The following is a 21,430-nucleotide window of genomic DNA, read 5'->3' on the forward strand; positions in this document are numbered from 1 at the left end:
GCCACCATGCCCGGCTAATTTCTAATTTTTTGTAGAGATGGGGTGTCACTATGTTGCCCAGGTTGGTCTTGACCACCTGGCCTCAGGCAATCCTCCCACCTCAGCGTTCTAAAGTGCTAGGATCACAGGCGTGAGCCACCTCACCAAGCCTGGTCATAAACTGACTGCCCAGGTAAATGTAATCCTTTCAACATCCACTGAAACAATTGTTAAATCAAGCCAAACCGCCCAGTCTTCTGCCTCCAAGGCCTGTGATGGGAGCAGTACAGCCTCAAGGCTGCAATTTAGAAATCAAAGAGCCATTAATGGCTTTCCCAGCACCCTCAGCAGTCCCAATCTTCCTGCTCCACAGCAGCATCAGGAAATAGTCATTGACAGCTCTTTGGTTTTCAACGAGTTTTCTCCAGGTGCCACTTTGCACACTTTACTTTCCTCAACTTCTCCCTGGGGGACTTCTCTCTCTCTACACCACTGGCCATTTCTCTGTGTTTGCCCGGCCAGTAAGATCTTGGCTCACTGCAACCTCTGCTTTCCGGGTTCAAGTGATTCTCCTGCCTCAGCCTCCTGAGTAGCTGGGATTACAGGCACCCGCCACCACGCCCAGTTAATTTTTTGCATTTTTAGTAGAGACAGGGTTTCACCAGGTTGGCCAGGCTGGTCTTGAACACCTGACCTCAGGTGATCCACCCGTCTCGGCCTCCCAAAGTGCTGGGATTATAGGCGTGAGCCACCATGCCCAACCAGGGAGAGTACTCCTTATAAAGTATGTCTGACAGAAAAAACCCAGGAGGACCACATCACATCCTGAGGGAAATGTCAGCACATTAGGGTAACAGAAAAAGCCAATTAACATGCAAGTAGAACAGGTAATTCTATCGGTTAAAGGAACAATCATAATATCTTATCATTATGATTAGGTGACTATACCTAGCCTAATTAGAACAAAAATATTTTCTTCTAATAAAAATAAGAAGGAAGGGTCCAAGCTACATAGTAACTACAGGAAAAGTATTTGCTATTTTCTTAAAAAAAACCATATTTCAACCTAGTAATTCAAAATGTAGGAGCATATAGAGGCAAAGACCTCAACAACAACAAAAAACCTACGAATATGCTCCTAGTAAGAATATTTAGAACAGGAGAAAACTGGAAATAACTAAATTGGGAACAATCCTTGTAATAAAGAAGTAAGCAATAGTATATAAAGAGATGAACTATTAAATAATTTGAGGCCGGGCACAGTGGCTCAGGCCTGTAATACCAACACTTGGGGAGACCAAGGCGGATGAATTGCTTGAGCTCAGGAGTTCAAGACCAGCCTGGGCAACATGGTGAAACCCTGTCTCTACAAAAAATACAAAAATTAGCCAGGCATGGTGGCATGCACCTATAGTCCCAGCTACTTGGGACGCCGAGGTAGGAGGATTGCTTGGGCCCACGATGTTGAGGCTGCAGTAATTTAGCCCACTTTCATGGGCTAAATCATCTTAAAAATTGAAGAAGCATTTAGGGGAATAGAAATAGTTTAGATTTTGATAGTAGGTTATTTTTCAAACTGCAACGCTACCTAAGATTTTTATTTTTAAACACAACAAAATAGCACTACTATCATTTCTAGATAAAAGCACACTTAAAACAATGCTCAGAGAGAAGTTTCCTCTACAAGAGAAGTTTCAACCTTCAGTACACCCTAGAGAGATTAAAAGTTACTAGATGTGATAGGTGAGATCCATCTTAGGGAAAATGCCAACATCTTCCCTATTAGTGCTAAATAAAAGGTCTGATCTGGGTTGATTCAGGCTCATTCGAAAGAGGAAAGTCAGATATTGTTTACTTCCATATTATTTCAAATCCTGAGAAAAACCACTACATGATCAAAGTATCTTTTTTTAAACAAGGAATAACAATATCCTTATTTTTTTTTAATTTTTAGCAAGAAGAAAAAAAGCTACTGTACCTTTCCAATGAATTATGAATTGGTATAATAGGATGTTTCATCTTTAAAAGAAGCAAAGAAAGGAAAGTTCACATGTTAAACTTTGAACAGAGCATATTTATGATCTTATTACATACAAAATGGTAAATATGACCATATGACCATAATATACACTAGCCCCACTAAACAGAAACAATTTTAGGTCTTCCCAAAAGAGAGTCATTGATTCCATCTGGTCCTTCTTATTTATACAAATACATTTCTAAGGAAAAGGAAGATGATCTTTTGACAGACCTAATTATCACAGTCAAACTCAGTGATTAGCTTTCTTTGTAATTTCAGTTATGCTCATTAAACATTGATAAGCAGCAAACTATGACACAAGTATTATATCAAATACTAGAGGTATAAAGGTAGACACTATGGGGTTCCTGCCCTAAAAATCATTTCAGTACAAAACAAGGAATATAAATAAAATAGGAATATGTATAAGAGAGGCTTTTAGCCCAATCTAGTGATTCAGGGAAGAAGAGACTAAGTCTTTGAGGATGAGTATGAGCTAATCAAGGAAAGAGAGGTGAAGAGCATTCCTGGCACTGGAAAATGGCACAAAGGTGTGGAAGGAATTATTAACACAAGCAATGAATATGTTCAAGCTAGGTAATGACAGGGAAAGAGCTGGTAATGTGGGAAGGGGTTAAGAAGTTTTGACTTTAACCTACAGGCAATGAGGGAGCCACTGGAAAGGCTTAGGTTAAGTGGTTCAATGTATACTGCATTAATAGAAATATGGTTGACTGGAAGGGTCAGGCTGAAAGCAACTATTAATAGTTAGAAGACTATCACAACTTTAGGCAAGACTCACTGGACAAGGGGTTGGAAAGAGGCTACATTAGAAACATGTTTAGGTGGTAAAATTGCCACAAATAACTGACTGGATATGGGGTGCTGAGGACAGATATAAAAAAAGGACATAGAGCAAAGTCCATTAAAAAACTGTCTTTATAAGTCACTAAAGTGTAATAGAGAACATAACTCACTATAAACTTTGAACCTTTTCATAATGCCTTGTTGCAGCCAGACTGAGCTGGACTTTTACCTTGCTGGACTTGAGCATGGCCAGCTGCGGTGATCCTGGTGGAGTGCGGTAGAGCAGCTCAGAGGTGAAGGCTGCATTTGCAATCTGCATGCATTCTTCCAAGGTCTTCAGAAAAGTATTACAGGTTGATTTCAGCAAAGTTCCCACATCAATTCCCTCCTACGAAACAACCAGAGTGGAAGACTCCCTTACCTTGCCAAAAAAGAAAAAGCCCAATTGTGGAATGTCCTTAGAGGTTGTCCACAAAATAATAATAATGTATCCACCTGCTGAAATATGTACATCAGTTATAAAAGAAAAGCCCAATTTATCTATTAATCAAGTAACTATCAGCACTATTTGACTTTCACCTACAAGCAATGAGGGAGCTGCTGAAAGCCTTAGGTAGTAAAGTGGTTCAATTTACATTGCATTAATTGTAACTCCCCTAGTCATGACAACCAAAAGTATCTCTCCTTGAGAATCCCTGCTCTAGACTATAAACTTCCCAAGAGCAGGATTGAAATGCTTTTTTTTGGTATCCTTCATCTTCCCTCCCCCTCTCCTCACAGTCTATCTCATACATATTAGGCAGCTGCTGAATGAGTAAGAGCACCCAAAAGAAAGTGAATGCAAGTAGGTTAAATCACCTTTTTTAGAAAAACTCAAAACACATGTACTACCAGTAGCACAGTGTTCTTCTACTACCTAAGAAAATAAATGAAAATCTTTCATTAAAATCTGCAGTTGCACTGTCAGATCGAAACTTCTTTGAAAGCAGAGCAGAGACCCTGGTTAATGTGAGCCATTCTATACATGATATAGCTCAACACCAGAGAAATCTTTTAATATATGTTTTAAAATAAATGAATAATGATTGTATTAATAAATGCTAAAAATCACAATCCTTGCTGACAAAGAAGAGAAAAAAAGCTGTGTCTCCATCTTTGAAAGCACTAGTCTATTCCAAAGCACAGTTACGATGGTAAAACAAAATACTGTTAGTCTCATAGATGCACATCAATGAAAGACAATAAGTTGGCATCTTAATAGCCATAGCTATAGAAATGGCTCTGCAAGACTGTAATTAACAAAACAATATAAACTGGAGAGAAACATATTTTAGTATGACAGTACTAAAGTTAAAGGTTCCAAATATTATCAATTAATTAATCCCTAATTCATTCCAGGAAGGAAAGCCATCCACACGCAAATGATGAAATGTACTATTGCTTCTCTTTGTTTAATTTTGTTACTTTTTTCCTCTACAAAACAGTAAATTCCAAGATAGTCATAAAATTAGGTGAGAGTAAACACCACCTGTAAGCAACGTCTGGTGCTTTTTAGGTGTATTAGTAATATTAATAAAATAGTATTTTACCTCAGAATTATATATACTGGTAGTCACTTCTTTTATATTATTCATGTATATTAATAATATTAATAAATAATATTTTACCTCTGAATTGGACACACCAGTTGTGGTCACTTCTTTTGTTTTATCTACTTGCTGAACAAGGAGGTCACAGTAGAGTCTTAGTTCTGACATTTTGGTTTTCAAGTTTTCAGTGTTTTCAGCAAACTCTAAATGACAAAATGATGATAATGCAGTAACCAGAACAAACAACTGATTTACTAGTTAGGATACTACGCAGAAGTGGAATCCTTACTAGTTAGGATACCACACAGAACATATGCTCAAAGTCGAATCTTTAAAGTATGGGTTGCAAATGTGACAGGTGAAGACATAATAACAAGAAAAACCAGAAAAAGTAGATCTCCAGTCTTTCAAAGTAGTATACATTATTTATTAAGCCAATATACCGAATAATCACCAGTATACAAAGAAGGAGACAATATACTGTCTGACCCACTCCTGTCAGAACTGGGAGCAGAGCCAAGGGGTTCAGAGTTTTGGCCTCAGTTATGCCAGAGAGTTTTTCCTATCTATAAAATGGGGTCATAGCTGTTTACTTACTAATGCAGTGCTCTACTCTTACCTGGGAAAAGCATTCTGTAGTGTCCAATTACCACTAAGAACACTGTTCATAATTTCAGCTGAGGACTGGTTCGGTATGCTGCCTTGTCAAGGCTAATGGCACCCAGCCATTATTATTAGCAATGCTCTCCAGTCACCCTGGCATTGAGGGCTCAGCTACAATTATTATCACTTTTCTGTTTCCTTCTTCATGAAAAAAAACTGCACATTACCATCTGCTCTGAGTCAAAGCCAACAGCTTCTAGAAGTTATTCCCAATTTAGCATTAAAAGAAGAGGCCAATTTATGAATCTATGTGAAGAGTTAAGCACAACTGCGACACCTGTCATGAGAGATGTTCCCTGGAACCCTGTTTCCCATTTCACCCCACCCTAGCTCATCTCTTCAGGGTACATTTAGGGTCATGGGGCAGGGAAGGCAGCAACTAGGACCCCGGCAGTGAGCCCTGGTATTCTTGCCCCAGTCCAAAGAGAAAGCTGGGCCACGGTTCTCTGGAGAACTTAACAATGTCCAGTGAATGAGCATTAAGCAACAGGAACCTGACAATTAAGCATCCATCCCATCCCAGAAAAAAAGGGAAGAGGAGCAGGGTGTTGCTACAGAAAACACCCTGATCCAAGGCTTATCTGGCTCAACTACTCTTCACCAAAGGTCAAGTTTGGCCACAGACTGGATACTCCACCATTTTATCATCACTAATTCTCACGGTAATCCTCCTAAGGTAGGATCTATTACCTCTTTTTAAAAGATGAAGAAACTAAGAGTAAGAAAGGTTAAGTGACCAATGCCAAGGTTATACAGTCAATAAACTGCAAAGCCATCATGTGTACCCAGCTGTGTCTGGCTCCAAAGCCTGCATTCTTTGCACTATGCTATGCCAAGAAAGAAGAGTTAGATATGGACCCTGGTTTAAATTATACGAAGATACATAGCATTTGCACGATACAAAAAGCTGGCTAGGTGGTCAGAAGCAAGATAACAAATAAGGGAAATCAGAGATGCCAGTGGGTGATTCCCAAGATTTCCACAGCAAAGGACAATCAATACTTGCCTTTCTCCTTCTGGGTCCTACTGTCAGTCAGGCAAGCCTTGGCTGATCCCAGGGCCACCAGCCACCGCTGTCTTTCAGCCACACTTCTGGCCTTCAGGTAGAAATACTGTTCCCCGGGGATTATCAGGTCCATGCGTGTATTATCTACAGAATGAACTGGGAGCAAGACAGAGGGAGATCAGAGACTCAGAAGAGCCTTGTCTGGGTAGCCTCCACCCCACCCAACTTCTTGAGCTTAACTGATGGCAGTCATTGAAGGCTTCTTCCCAAGGAGGATGCCAGTCATTACCTCTCCTAATTCACACAAAGTTCTGTTTACTTATCTCATCTTAGATGTCTCTGTTAATCAAGAGGGAAAACCTTGCAATTGCCTCCAAGGCATCACAAAAACTTTGGCCCAAACAAGAATCACCCAATTTAACTTTTCAGTTAAACTGACCTCTTATCAGAATAGAGAAGGAATCTCTCTTTCAGTGGGTGTGTGTGTTAAGTAGGCTGCTCTGAGGCCAAGAAACAAGGGTATGTTTTTTATCTCCTTGGATCTATTGGGAAACAATCAAAAATACAATCTTTTCCATCTTCTACTTCCTTTGAAAAGTCAGACCAAAAGTGTGAGAATTTTCTCAGAGGCCTTTAGGAGAAGAAACAAGCAAACCAAAGTCTTTCACCCACATCCACTACCTAAATTCCCATTTAATCTGTTTTTCTTCTGAGCCACACCTTCTCAGCATGTCTCAAGACAAAAACAAGAAGTAAAGACTATTTGAAAGTCTGTTAGGTTTTTGCTTGTTTTGTTTTGGTGGAGGGCATGTGTGTGTCCATCCTGATTTAAACACAAAAGTGTTTGATGCTGCAGTAAAGACTTTAAGTTTTGCTAATAGCCACTGGTCCCAAGTGAGCAGGTCACTAAGGAATGAGTGCTAGTTGAGTAGTGAAGCACGTTGCTCTCATCTATTTTGACCACCTCTTAGCCAATCTCCTTATAAAAGCTGGCTACAGTTTTGGGTTGTATTTGCAAGGCTTTCTTTTGACACATAACACTATGTCCCTTGGTCTGTACTAGGGGAGCAGCAGAGAAAGGTATGCAGGGGCCAGGGGCTTTTTTGTTTTTGAGGGAAAACAGAAAGAAAAATAAAACTTGCAAGTTGCTTGATTTCTCACCTTGAATTTCACAGACTGCCATTTGTATGCTTCCTTTGCAACCTTTCCAGGCATCTTCAGGAGAATCATAATAGGACAATATTCCCCCACAGAGAAGGAACCATCGAGGCTGCCAACCTGAAAACAAAAGCAAGAGCATCATTGCAATTACTGCCTGTGTATGAACTACCTCCCAAGATACAGAAATAGAGCCTAATATAGGATACTGGGTTAGCTCCAAGGAGCTTTACATCGCCAGCAATATTCTAAGAGAAAGAATTAAGTTAGAAAAACCTGTATGTTTTATCCCATTTTTGTAAAACTAAAAATGCCCAAAGAGGTATATATTTTTTAGTCACATGATTACAGAAGTCTGGAAGGATAAGCAACAACTACACTAATGACTCTCTAGGTAATAGGATTTACAGAAATAAATGAGATGTGTATTCTATTTCTTTCCTAATACAGTACCAGTAGTCTGTGATTTTTACTTTTTCGAAGACGAATAATTAGGATGTCCTGAACATTACTGTTATCACATGCTTGCCTTCCTCTCTTCTAAGAAAAATTATCCAAAACTTAGAAATAAGGCAACAAAGATGACAAGGTCCTTTCAACTAATGTCATACAGAGTGCCAACTAAGAAGCCTGTCTAGAATCCTATGACCCTTAGGAAAAGGTAACATTGTTTGACTTATTCTTTAGTATTGATCCATTGAAATGAGGTATCTTAAAACATTCAAGGCTTAACTACATTCACTTCAATATTGGAGAATTTCAGGGGACCAACCATGTGTAGTAGAAATATGCATCTTATCTAGTCCTCTCACACACCCTATGTTCCAGTCAAACCACTTATGTGCTGTATTTCTGTCTCTGAACTTTTGCTCCAACTGGATCTCTTTATAAAATGTCATCCTGGCCAGGCGCGGTGGCTCACACCTGTAATCCCAGCACTTTGGGAGGTCAAGGTGGGTGGATCATGAGGTCAGGAGATGGAGACCATCCTGGCCAACATGGTGAAACTCCATCTCTACTAAAAATACAAAAATTAGCTGGGCGTGGCAGCAAGTGCCTGTAATCCCAGCTATTCAGGAGGCTGAGGCAGGAGAATCGCTTGAACCCGGAAGGCGAAGGTTGCAGTGAGTCGAGATCTTTTTTGAGACTCCGTCTCAAAAAAAAAAAAAAAAAATCATACCCGACTATCTCTGCGTAAACCTTGTTTTCTCAGTCCTCCTCAGTCAGATGCAGTTCTTTTCTTTCTCTGAAATGCCACAGCCCTTTAGGGATACATTTCTCTCACAGGACTGCCATGGCTAAGGAAGCCAGAGAGAAGGCAGAGCCCCAAGGGCTGCTCAGCTACAGACATCTGATGGGCCCTTGGGGTTTGACTCACACAAACCAAGTGGGTAGGACACCAACGGTATCACTTTATTACGTTTTAATAGGAGGAGGCTACTGCACTTCCTGGAGCACTCCCAGCCCAAGATTATGGAACAAGGAACTACACAGTAATCAGAAGCCTGAATAGTCAGCACTAAATCTATGTGAAGGAGTTGGGTAAGTAGGCAACATATTTTGCTCATCATTTACTTAATCAGGGTCTGCTTTTCCAGAAAGCGCAATACTCAGGACTGCCAGGTACCATGTCTCTTACTTCTTAAAATAAAACTAAATAAACACTAATTCTCAGCATCCACTCTCCCATAATATCTGAACTTATCTTCTCACCAAAGATAAGTAATCTTTTCTTAAACTATGGCTTTTGCTCTTATTATATTTTATATGGAGGATTTCCTTCCCAGAGACCTAGACCCTTTATTGCAGGTCAGGAACCCTTAGGCCTTATCTCTACACTAGCACAAATCAATTCCTGGCTGGCAAACTTCTTGGGATGAACTTGTAAATTTTTATTTCAGAAGGTGATGCTGGCAGGGCACGGTGGCTCACAGCTATAATATTAACTACTTTGGGAGGCCAAGGTGGGTGGATCACTTGAGGCCAGGAGTTCCAGACCAGCCTGGGCAACAATGGCAAAACCCATCTCTAATAAAAATACAAAAATTAGCCGACAGTGGTGGCATACACCTGTGGTCCCAGCAGGAGGTTGAGGTGGGAGGACTGCTTGAGCCTGGAAGGTCGAGGCTGCAGTGAGCCATGACTGTGCCACTGCACTCCAACCTGAGTGAGAGTGCGACCTTGTCACAAACAAACAAACAAACAAAAAAGGTGATGCCTCTAGACCTTGGCTTCAAGTTCTACAAAAACTCAACTGTGAAGGCCACCACTCCTGTACAAACATTACAACCTGGAAAACCAAATCAATCCTCAGACTGTATCTTGTTGGGCAGAGAATCAGTGCTCCAGGAGTCAGACATTACTGGTGATGTTTCAGCCCTTTGCAAAAGTGTTTATTTACATCTTAGGCCACCTCCCCTCACTGAAATAGAAGAGTCAATTTCTGAGAACCTGAGAAAAGGAAGAGGTCTTTGAAATCACACAGTCCAACCAGCACATTTTATAGATAAGGAAACCAATCTCATGTAAATTAAGTGATCTAATTAGGGTCACAAAGGAAGTACACAACAGAGCTGGGAAGAAAACTCTATCTTTCTATACTGCCCCTTGAGGCACAAAAGCTCCCAAACCTTGGCTCCCCACTCCCAGAAAGCTGTCCTGGTATAGAACAACAGCATCTTTTCACTCCCATGACGCTGGCTGGTGTGAACAGCTCAACTCCCATGATGCTGGTTGGTGTGAACACTCCCCAAATCCACCATGACTTTTGTGTAGAAGGCATTTAGAACAGCCTCCATTACTGTATTTTATCAAATTTAGGACACATCTGTATTTGTGAGTGTTATCCAGAGAAAAAGAACCAGTAGGGCGTCAGGGTGTGTGTGTAAAGATATTATAAGGGTGTGTGGGTGGGTATGTGTGCATGTAATGAAATTGTAAGTAACTGGGTCATATGACTAGAGACTGAGAAGTCCCAAGATCTGCAATCAGCAAGCCAGGAGAGCTCACAGTTAAGTTCCATGCTAGCAGGCTCAAGACCCAAGAAGAACCAATGAAAGCTAGAAAAGGCCAATGTCTCAGCTCAAGGCGGTCACAGGAGGAATTGTCTGTTACTCAGTCTTTTTGTTCTCTTCAAGTCTTTAACTGATTGGATAAGGCTCATCCACATTAGGAAGGGCAATCTACTTTACAAGGTCTATTGATTCAAATGTTAATCACCTCCACACCATCCTTACAGATCCAACCAGAATAAACCATCACATCATCAATTTTAAGACACACCATTATTTTACATGACACAAGAAAGAAAAAAACTCTACCAATTAAACAATGACATAGCACAGGTTCTAAGATGCTTCTTGATTTCAGAGTTGTTGAAATGTGAAAAAAAAAAGTGTCCTAAAATTGAAAAAATGTACTAAACTAGTTTTATCTTACAAGAATCTGAAAAATGTTGAAGAGCAGCTCTCAACCCCACCCAAAGCACAGCTGCAGTAAATTTTGAAAGCAGCTTGAAGGCTGGGCTCCGTGGTTCACTCCTGTAATCCCAGCACTTTAGGAGACTGAGGCAGGACGACTGCTTGAGGCTGGGAGTTCAAAACCAGCCTAATCAACACAGTGAGATCCTGTCTCTACAAAAAATTTTAAAAATTAGCTGGGCAAGGTGATGCACCTGAGGCAGGAGGACTGCTTGAGCCTAGGAGTTCGAGACTACAGTGAGCTATGATCATGCCACTGCACTCCAGCCTGGGTGAGAGTGAGACCTTGTCTCAAAGAAAAAAAAAAAAAAAAGTAGCTGGTAAATTATAATAGCAACTGAAATATTACCTTCCTTATAACAGGTTCTGTATTCATCTAGGGGAGGTTATAATTATACAAGGGATGTTCAATATATGGCATCTTGCAGTTTCAAAAGGCACATTAAGAGACCAGAGAAATCTCATTCCTATTAGACAAAATTTAAATGCAGAGTGATGGAGAGAGTTCAGATTAGTATTAGGACACACTGCTCTTTCATAATGTCCAGTGCTGGGAAACTGGGATACAGCCCAGGAATGATGAATTGTAGAGAAAAGAGGCATGGATGAAAAAGAGACCATTAATCCAGTTTCTATTTTAAATTAATATGCAGTTATCTCAGAAATGATCAGTCACGGTAACTAAAGGGCAGATGAAAACTGTTGGTCTGTACTACTCCCTGCTCCCTTAGATGACCACTAGACTATCTTCCTCTCCAATCTCCACCCTCTTTTATGCCATCCTCTATTAGAGTTGCAATGTGGTATCACCCAAATTCCCTGCTGGGAAGGATTAGACATGAAACTTCAATGAGCAGGGGAGAGTTTTAGCTCATGTTAGCTATCATTGCCAGGGATGGGGTAGGGGGTAAAAAAAAAGAGTATTTAAATACCAATTTCATACGCTTTGTATTATCCTGGATTGTTTCACTACAGAAAGCATACTTGACATTTATTTTTGCAATCCAGCATTTACCTAGTACTTTTCCATTGATGAAAACTCCCTTCTCCACACTCCAACCATAAGGTTTGGGTTGGGGTGACCAGCTCCAGGTTGGGTATGTGATTTAGGCCTAAATGAAGCTTCACATCCCCTATCCTCAATGATAGTTCCAGAATGTGCCCAACCAGAGACAATTCTGGGACTTTTGCTGGGACTGGGGAAAGGCATAAAGAAATGGGGACTGTCTTTTTTCTTTGGTCTTAAGAATGTTAGCCTGCAGCTGCCTGCAGCAGTTTGCCATCACATGGGACCTAAACATGATTCACACACAAAGGGAAATGGAACTGGAAGGATCTGAGGGACAGAAGGAGAAGGAAGAAAATCTGGATGATATTGTTTGAACCCCCTGATCAGCCCACATCATTCCTGAAGGTAAGACACCCCCTAGATTTTTCCATTAAGTGAACCAATAAATATCCCTTTTTACTTTAAGCCTGTGTGAACTGGGTCTTTCTGCAAACACAAAAGCTCTAAACTATCACATGATCATCTCACTAAACGTACAAAAAGCACTTGACAAAAATCTAACACCCTTTCATAATAAAAACACCTAACAAACTTAGAAGAGAACTTATTCAACCTGATAAAGGCATCCACAAAAAACCCATAGTTAACGTGTATAAGGTGAAAAACAGGATGCTTCCCCTCAAAGACTGGAAACAAGACAAGATGTTTGCTTTTACCACTTCTAGTCAACATTGTACTAAAGGTTCTAGCCAAGGCAATTAGTCAATAAGTGAAATAAAAGACATCTAGATTGGAAAGAAAGAAGCAAACCTAGCTCTACTCACAGACATGCTCTTATATATTTAAACAAAAACAAAATGCAAGGAAGCCACTAAAAAAAACCTATTAGAATAAATGAGTTCAGCAAGGTGATAGGATACAAGACTAACATACAATTAAAATTGTATTTCTGTACAGTTGCAATGAACAATCTGAAAATGAAAGTTAGAAAACAAATCCATTTATGACAACATCAAAAAGAATAAACTACTTAAGAATAAATCTTATTTTATTTTATTTTAGTTTACTTTGAGACAGAGTTTCACTCTTGTTGCCCAGGCTGGAGTGCAATGGCGCGACCTCAGCTCACTGCCACCTCCGCCTCCCGAGTTCAAGCGATTCTCCTGCCTTAGCCTCCTGAGTAGCGGGGATTACAGGCGCCCGCCAGCACACTCGGCTAATTTTTGTATTTTTAGTAGAGACGGGCTTTCACCATGTTGGCCAGGCTGTTCTCGAACTCTTGACCTCAGGTGATCCACCCACCTCGGCCTCCCAAAGTGCTAGGATTACAGGCATGGGCCACCGCACCCGGCCAAGAATAAATTTTTAAAAATAAGTGTAAAACACTGAAAACTACAAAACATTGTTCAAAGAAATTAAAGATTTAAAAATCACTATTCCAAAACTGCTACCAGCTTATTCTTTTCTCACATAGTGCAAATGCCTTTCTACACTTAATGGACAAACAACTGTGTAAAATTTACTTTTAAAAAATCTTAGCCAAAAGGCTTTTCAGTTCAATTAATGTTGAACAATACATGTTTTCAATGAGCATAATTTTCTCCAAAAAATGCACTTATATTTGGATCTAAACTGGCATATCTCATGTTAATTTTACACTAAAATTTCTTTTTTTTTTAATTTCCCAACAGCAACCCCCATTTTTAAGTCAAAATTTCTAAATGGAGATGTTCCTGTTCCCTTAAAGATCCAAACCAAAAGGAATTACTTCTGAGTCATACCCACTTCTGACTAGAAAGAAGTATACCCACTTCTGACTAGAAAGTACTGTAGCTTCCCTTCATTTTTCTTTCAGCAGCCTTGTGACAAGTGGCTCATCCAAACACATCACTATGAAAAACTGTACTACATTAAACAGACACATAAAAGTTTTAAAAATTACATAAAATAAAATTCATTATTTGACGAACAATTCTGAGTTTTGATAAATGCATAGTCCTTTAATAACCACTGCAATAATCAAGATACAGAAAATTCCATTCTACCAAAATTGTCCCCAAAATTCTCTTGTATTACTCCTTTCTGATCAAGCCTTCCCGTCTCCCTTTACCCTTGGTCAACCACTGTTGTGCTTTCATTTTAAGTTCAAAATATTTCCCAATTTTCTTGGAGACCTTCTCTTTGACCCACGAGCTACTTTGAAGTGTCCTGTTTAATTTCCTAATATTTCAGGGGATTCTCTACATCTGTTATTAATCTGTAGTTTACTTCTATTAAAGACACAGAACATTCTTTTAACAAGTTTTGGCAAGGTTTCTATTATAGCTCAGAATATGGTCTATCTTGGTGAATGTTCCATGTACATTTGAAAAAAATGCAATATTCTACTGTTGTATTTTGTTCAGTTTTTTATTGTAATCATTACAATGGGCTTATTACATCTTGGCCCAATAATGACTCTTAAATAAACAACTAGTAGAATGCCTACTAGTTAGCCTCATGCTAGAGTATATCATTCTGCCTTTAAGTCTGCCACAGTTCCTTCAGAACTTTTGCCTTAAAAATTAAGGCGTTCTGGGAAAGCAGAAGTTCATAATCTTACTGTTTGACAGGAAAAACAATTAAAAATTTAACATATTGTGAATTTTTAAAATCCTTAAGAGGGGGTTGGGGGAGGGAGAGGATCAGAAAAATTAATGAATGCTGGGCTTAATACCTAGGTGATGGGATGACCTGTACAGCAAACGACCATGGCACACATTTATCTATGTAACAAACCTGCACATGTACCCCTGAACTTAAAGTTGAAGATTTAAAAAAAAAATCCATAAGAACTACTGTTGTGTAGAAATGCAGAAAAAAAAAATGAAAAGGGACTATTTAAACTCTTTCTAGAAAAGTTAGCCAAAAGTAAAGAAAAAAAGGGAAGGAAAGGTGCTTTTTCATTAACAATAAGAGGAAAAATTAGTGACCATAATAAAGGGGAAACAGAATGGGAGAAAGAAAAGGTTAAGTCCCTTAACTTCTTTCAGCTTTAGTTTCCTTTTCTACGAAATTTCAGCTGGAGTTTAGATGATGCCTAGAAGTCTCTCTCAGCTTTCAAAACCTATCCTAACACAAAATAACAGAAAATTCCCATCTTTCCCAGAATCTGATTCAAGAGATAGTCACTGCCAGGTACAGTGGCTCATGGGGCAGAAGGATCAGTTGAGGCCAGGAGTTCAAGATCAGCTTGGGCAACATAGCAAGACCCTGTTTCCAAACAAATTTTTTTAAATAAAAACAGAGAAAGTAACTAATGCCAAGAAAAAAAAGTGAAATTAAATGTCTCGACAGGACTGACAATCTGAAATGTTGAGTCAAGACAATTTATTCATTATAAATTATGGTTTCTACGTTCAAAACCCATATATATTATCATATCATATATTATGTATGCTATATAGATATGTTAATAGTGAAATAATCTACCATTTTAAATTGAAGCAAAGCAGAGCTATTCATTTACTACCCCTGACACCTCCATAGCCTTGGTGTTTTCCAATATCCAACCTGAACGCTCAGCCACACCTCATCCCATTAGAGCCCTCCCCCACTCAGCTTCTCTAGGGGAGTTCCAAACAGGGATGTGGACAGCAAAGCCTTGGGTTCCTCTGCCAGGTCAGTCAGTTAAGAGTTCTGTTGTAGCTAGGGAGGAGGGAAGAAAGAAGAAACACTCCTCATTGTAACAGTTACCCAAGCATTAGCTAAATTATAGGCTTCTTAATTTACCATTAATTAATTCACAAAGCATTTTCTGAGCAGTTGTAGTTTGCCAGGTTTGGAGATTTAGAGAAAAGATCCCAGCCTCAAGGAGTGACAGACTACTGGACAGTCTACCATGTAGATGGTAAGAAGACTATAGTTACAATAGATTATATCAAATTCTCTTTAAAACCTTCTGCTAGAAGATGTAGGTCACCTCTCCTGTGCGCTTTGAGCTACCAAACTAAATATTTATTTGTTCTGCACAGTGCTTCTCATATGTCCTACCAGCACCTTAACTCAAGACAACGGAGTGAGGAAACTATGGTTTAAGTTCAGACTCATAACATCCAAGTATGTCATCTTGAGGACACTACTTAATTCCTCTGGGCATTATTTCTCTACCTTATCTATCTATCTATCTATCTATCTATCTATCTATTCTATCCTATCCTATCTACCTGAGACAGAATCTTACACTATCTATTTGCGACAGTCTTGCTCTGTCACCCATCTATCCATCTATCCATCTGAGACAAAGTCTCACTCTATCTATCTATTTATTTATTTGCAACAGAGTCTCATTCTGTTGCCCAGGCTGGAACACAGGTATGACCTTGGCTCACTGCAACCCCTTAGCTCACTGCAACCTCCACCTTCTGGGTTCAAATGATTCTGGTGCCTCAGCCTCCCAAGTAGCTGGGATTACAGACGTGTGCCACCATGCCCAGCTAATTTTTGATTTTTAGTAGAGACGGAGCTTCACCATGTTGGCCAGGCTGGTCTCAAACTCCTGGCCTCAAGCGATCTGCCAACGTCGGCCTCCCAAAGTGTTGGCATTACAGGTGTGAGCCACCATGCCCGATCTACAATGGAATTTTAATTAAGAATATATGGCCGGGCGAGGTGGCTCATGCCTGTAATCTCAGCACTTTGGGAGGCCAAGAAGGGTGGATCACGAGGTCAGGAGTTCAAGGCCAGCCTAGCCAACATGGTGAAACCTCATCTCTACTAAAAATACAAAAAAAAATTGGCCGGGCTTGGTGGCAGGCGCCTATAATCCCAGCTACTTGGGAGGCTGAGGCAGAGAATTGCTTGAACCCGGGAGGCAAAGGTTGCAGTGAGCCGAGACTGCGCCACTGCACTCCAGCCTGAGCGACAGAGCAACACTCCCTCTCAAAATAAATAAATAAATAAATAAGTAAATAAGAATATATAAAGGGCTCTCACAACTCAATAATAAAAACAATTAACTTTTAAAAATAGGTTAAAGATTTGAACAGACACTTCACAATGGAAGAGACAGCAATGGCCAATAATTACATGAAAAAGAATCCATGAGGAACCACAATTTGCAAATAGAAAGCTGAATACACAGAGACTAAATTTTCTGGGCATCATTAATCAAAACAGTGATCTAATTAACCTACCCTTAAAGTGAACTATGAACCTGCCTGGTACACAGTGGAGCATGTCTGCAGAGTGTCTGACACTAATGGGCACGGCCCAGAAACTGCTAACAGTAAGCTCAATATCCATTACATATTCTTAACAAACCTAGGTACGGCTATTATTATTGCTGTCATTTTAAAACTGAGACTTAGGAAGATTAAGTAACTTGCTCAAGGTATTAGCACTACTAAGTAGTGGGGCAAAAGTTCAAACTCAGGGCTCTCTGACTCCAACCTTTTACATTTAAGAATCGGTGCAATGCTGGCTTGTGACTTTATCACTGAAACCATAAATTACATGGTAAAGAGTTGAGTATTGAATATCTATGTAAAAAAAAAAGCTGTACCCTTACCTCATATCGTACACAAAAATTAATTCAAAATGGATGAGAATTAAATGTAAGAGCTAAAAACTATTTTGAAAACCTTAAATCTTTATGACCTTGGGTTTGGCAATGGTTTCCTAAGATAATGTAACACCAAAAACAATAAAAGAAAAAATTGATAAATTAGACTACCTCAAAATTTAAAACTTTTGTGTTGCAAATGATACCAAGAAAAAATGAAAAAGACAACCTACAGAAAAGAAAATACAGTTGATCCTTGCATACCATGGGTTTGAATTTCAACAGTTCACATGCGGATTTTCTTCCACTTCTGCTATCCTGAGATAGCAAAACCAACCCCTCCTCTTCCTCTTCCTCTGCCTCCTCAATGTGAAGACAGCAAGGATGAAGACCTTTACAATGATCCACTTCCACTTAATGAATAGTAAATGTATTTTCTCTTCCTTATAATTGTCTTCATAACCCTTTCTTTAGCTTACTTTATTGTAGGAATGCAGTATACGATACATATGACATATAACATATGTGTTAATTGTTAAAGTTATTCATAAAGCTTTTGGTCATAAGGCTTTTGGTTATTCGCAGGCTACTGGTTAAGATTTTGGGGGAGTCGAAAGTTACATGCAGACTTTTGACTGTGGGGATTGGTGCCCCAACTCCTGCACCGTTCATGGGTCAACTGTATTTGCAAATCATCTATCTAACAAGGAACTTATATCCAGAATAAAGAACTCTTGGCCGGGCACAGTGGCTCACACCTGTAATCCTAGCACTTTGGGAGGCCGAGGCAGGCAGATCACCTGAGCTAAGGAGTTCGAGACCAGCCTGGCCAACATGGTGAAACCCCGTCTCTACTAAAAATACAAAAAATTGCCAGGAATGGTGGCACACACCTGTAGTCCTAGGTACTCAGGAGGCTGAGGCAGGAGAATCGCTTGAACTTGGGAGGCGGAGATCGCACCACTGCACTCCAGCCTGGGTGACAGAGTAAGACTCTGTCTCAAAAAAAAAAAAAAAAAAAAAAGAAAGAAACCTCTTACAACTCTATAATGAAAGAATAACCCAAACAAATGGGCAAAAAATGCAGACATTTTTCCAAACTAGATATACAAATGGATAATCAGCATATAAAAAGATAATCAACATCATTAAGTCAGAAAAATATAAATCAAAACCATGAGATACCATTTCACATCCCACTACTAGGATAGCTATGCTAAGACGATAATGAGGTTGATGAGAATGTGAAGAAGGAAACTTCTTTGATTACTGATGAGAATGTAAAATGGTGCAGTCACTTTGGAAAACTATTTGGTAGTCTCTCAAATTATTAAATAAAGAGTTATCATAGGACACCAGCAATTCCACTCCTAGGTATTATAGATATCCAAGAGAAATGAAATCATGTCTATACAAAAACTTGTACATGAGTGTTCACAGTAGTGTTATTTCATAATAACCAAGAAAAACAAAAACAAAAAGAACAGCCCAATCCAAATATTCTTCAACTGAAAATGGATAAACAAAATATGGTATACACATACAATGAAATATTATTTGGTAATAAAAAGGAATGAAGTTCTGATACATGCTATCCAAAAAAAACATTATGCTACGGAAAAGCAGCCAGCCACAAAAGACCATATATTATATAATTCCATTTATATAAAATGCCTAGAAGAGGCAAATCTGTGCAGACAGATTAGTGGTTGCCAACAGGGAAGGGCAGGTGTAGGAGTGACTGCTAATGGGTACTGGGTTTCTTTCTGGGATAATGAAAATGTTCTAAAATTGATCATGGTAATAGTTACACTTTTTATATATACTAAAATCACTGACTTGTACATTTTAAATGGATGAATTTTATGGTTTATGAATTATCTCCATAAAGATGTTAAAATGTTAACAACAACAAAAAGGGTTGACCAGTGGTTGTGAAACCAAGAATCCTCACATTCCAGATGTCTTCCTGGTACTGTTTACACAGCACTAGTATATAGGGCAAGAGTCACCTTCCTCCACCTGAGGGGAAACAAAATTATAGCACATCCTTAATGAAAACCATCTGGCCAGTATGATGCAGGCTTTTGTTATTTTCAGAATGCAGTAACGCAATGTGCTTGAGCCTTAACCTGCTGGAGAGGCACAAGCAGCCTGTGGCTGGCTGGAGTGCACGATAGCAGCCCTCCTATCAGCTGAGTGGGCAGGAAAAGGACCTAAAACTACGAAGTAGAAAGCACAGGTTAGAAAATTTCCTCATGGCAAAACATATGCACAACATTGGGCAGTCAAAGCTTTCTTCACTCCTGAATTCCTCCCCACTTCCCACCCCCGAAACAGTCTGCTATTCTAGGTCAAACATACTTTAAATATACGTACATTATGAATCAGCTAGAATTACATAATGATCAAGCAAGAAGGACCTTTAAAAATATTGTCTAATGGAGCACTGACTCTGAAGCCACTTAATAAGTGGCTGTGTGACCTTCAGCAAACCCACGTCTCTATACCTCAGTGTCTTCATCTGGAAAATGGGCATAATAAAGGCAACTGTTTTTTGAAATTGCTGCAAAGACTGAGTTAATCCATGTAAAATGTTTAGAAAAGTGCTTGGCACATTGTAAGTACTAATAAATTTTTAACTGTTCATACAATTATAAACTAGTAAATCCCATTATTTCATTTTTTTTGTTTCTTTTTTTTAAATTTATTATTATTATACTTTAGGTTTTAGGGTACATGTGCGCAATGTGCAGGTTAGTTACATATGTATACATGTGCCATGCTGGTGCACTGCACCCACTAACTCATCACCTAGCATTAGGTATATCTCCCAATGCCATCCCTCCCCCCTCCCCCCACCCCACAACAGTCCCCAGAGTGTGATGATCCCCTTCCTGTGTCCATGTGTTCTCACTGTTCAATTCCCACCTATGAGTGAGAATATACGGTGTTTGGTTTTTTGTTCTTGTGATAGTTTACTGAGAATGATGATTTCCAATTTCATCCATGTCCCTACAAAGGACATGAACTCATCATTTTTTATGGCTGCATAGTATTCCATGGTGTATATGTGCCACATTTTCCTAATCCAGTCTATCATTGTTGGACATCTGGGTTGGTTCCAAGTCTTTGCTATTGTGAATAATGCCGCAATAAACATACGTGTGCATGTGTCTTTATAGCAGCATGATTTATAGTCCTTTGGGTATATACCCAGTAATGGGATGGCTGGGTCAAATGGAATTTCTAGTTCTAGATCCCTGAGGAATCACCACACTCACTTCCACAAGGGTTGAACTAGTTTACAGTCCCACCAACAGTGTAAAAGTGTTCGTATTTCTCCACATCCTCTCCAGCACCTGTTGTTTCCTGACTTTTTAATGATTGCCATTCTAACTGGTGTGAGATGGTATCTCATTGTGGTTTTGATTTGCATTTCTCTGATGGCCAGTGATGGTGAGCATTTTTTCATGTGTTTTTTGGCTGCATAAATGTCTTCTTTTGAGAAGTGTCTGTTCATGTCCTTCGCCCACTTTTTGATGGGGTTGTTTGTTTTTTCTTGTAAATTTGTTTGAGTTCATTGTAGATTCTGGATATTAGCCCTTTGTCAGATGAGTAGGTTGCGAAAATGTTCTCCCATTGTGTAGGTTGCCTGTTCACTCTGATGGTAGTTTCTTTTGCTGTGCAGAAGCTCTTTAGTTTAATTAGATCCCATTTGTCAATTTTGGCTTTTGTTGCCATTGCTTTTGGTGTTTTAGACATGAAGTCCTTGCCCATGCCTATGTCCTGAATGGTAACGCCTAGGTTTTCTTCTAGAGTTTTTATGGTTTTAGGTCTAACGTTTAAGTCTTTAATCCATCTTGAATTGATTTTTGTATAAGGTGTAAGGAAGGGATCCAGTTTCAGCTTTCTCCATATGGCTAGCCAGTTTTCCCAGCACCATTTATTAAATAGGGAATCCTTTCCCCATTGCTTGTTTTTCTCAGGTTTGTCAAAGATCAGATAGTTGTAGATATGCGGCGTTATTTCTGAGGGCTCTGTTCTGTTCCATTGATCTACATCTCTGTTTTGGTACCAGTACCATGCTGTTTTGGTTACTGTAGCCTTGTAGTATAGTTTGAAGTCAGGTAGCGTGATGCCTCCAACTTTGTTCTTTTGGCTTAGGATTGACTTGG

At 39.4% G+C, this 21,430-nt stretch overlaps 1 protein-coding gene across 2 annotated transcripts in view; it reads right to left on the reverse strand.

Moving 5' to 3' along the window:
* Nucleotides 1–21,430, reverse strand: part of PLEKHA8 (pleckstrin homology domain containing A8) — a 61,433-nt gene that overhangs the window by 31,967 nt on the left and 8,036 nt on the right. For both annotated transcript variants that reach the window (XM_054560572.2, XM_002818088.6), the window contains exons 2-6: nucleotides 7,226–7,342; nucleotides 6,065–6,220; nucleotides 4,474–4,598; nucleotides 3,036–3,194; nucleotides 1,958–1,998 (exon numbers count right to left, since the gene is read on the reverse strand). In XM_054560572.2, the coding sequence (XP_054416547.1) occupies nucleotides 1,958–1,998; nucleotides 3,036–3,194; nucleotides 4,474–4,598; nucleotides 6,065–6,220; nucleotides 7,226–7,342 (598 nt within the window). The remainder of the gene's footprint in view (nucleotides 1–1,957; nucleotides 1,999–3,035; nucleotides 3,195–4,473; nucleotides 4,599–6,064; nucleotides 6,221–7,225; nucleotides 7,343–21,430) is intronic.

Source organism: Pongo abelii, chromosome 6 (assembly GCF_028885655.2).
Source record: "Pongo abelii isolate AG06213 chromosome 6, NHGRI_mPonAbe1-v2.0_pri, whole genome shotgun sequence".
NCBI classification, from domain to species: Eukaryota; Metazoa; Chordata; class Mammalia; order Primates; family Hominidae; genus Pongo; species Pongo abelii.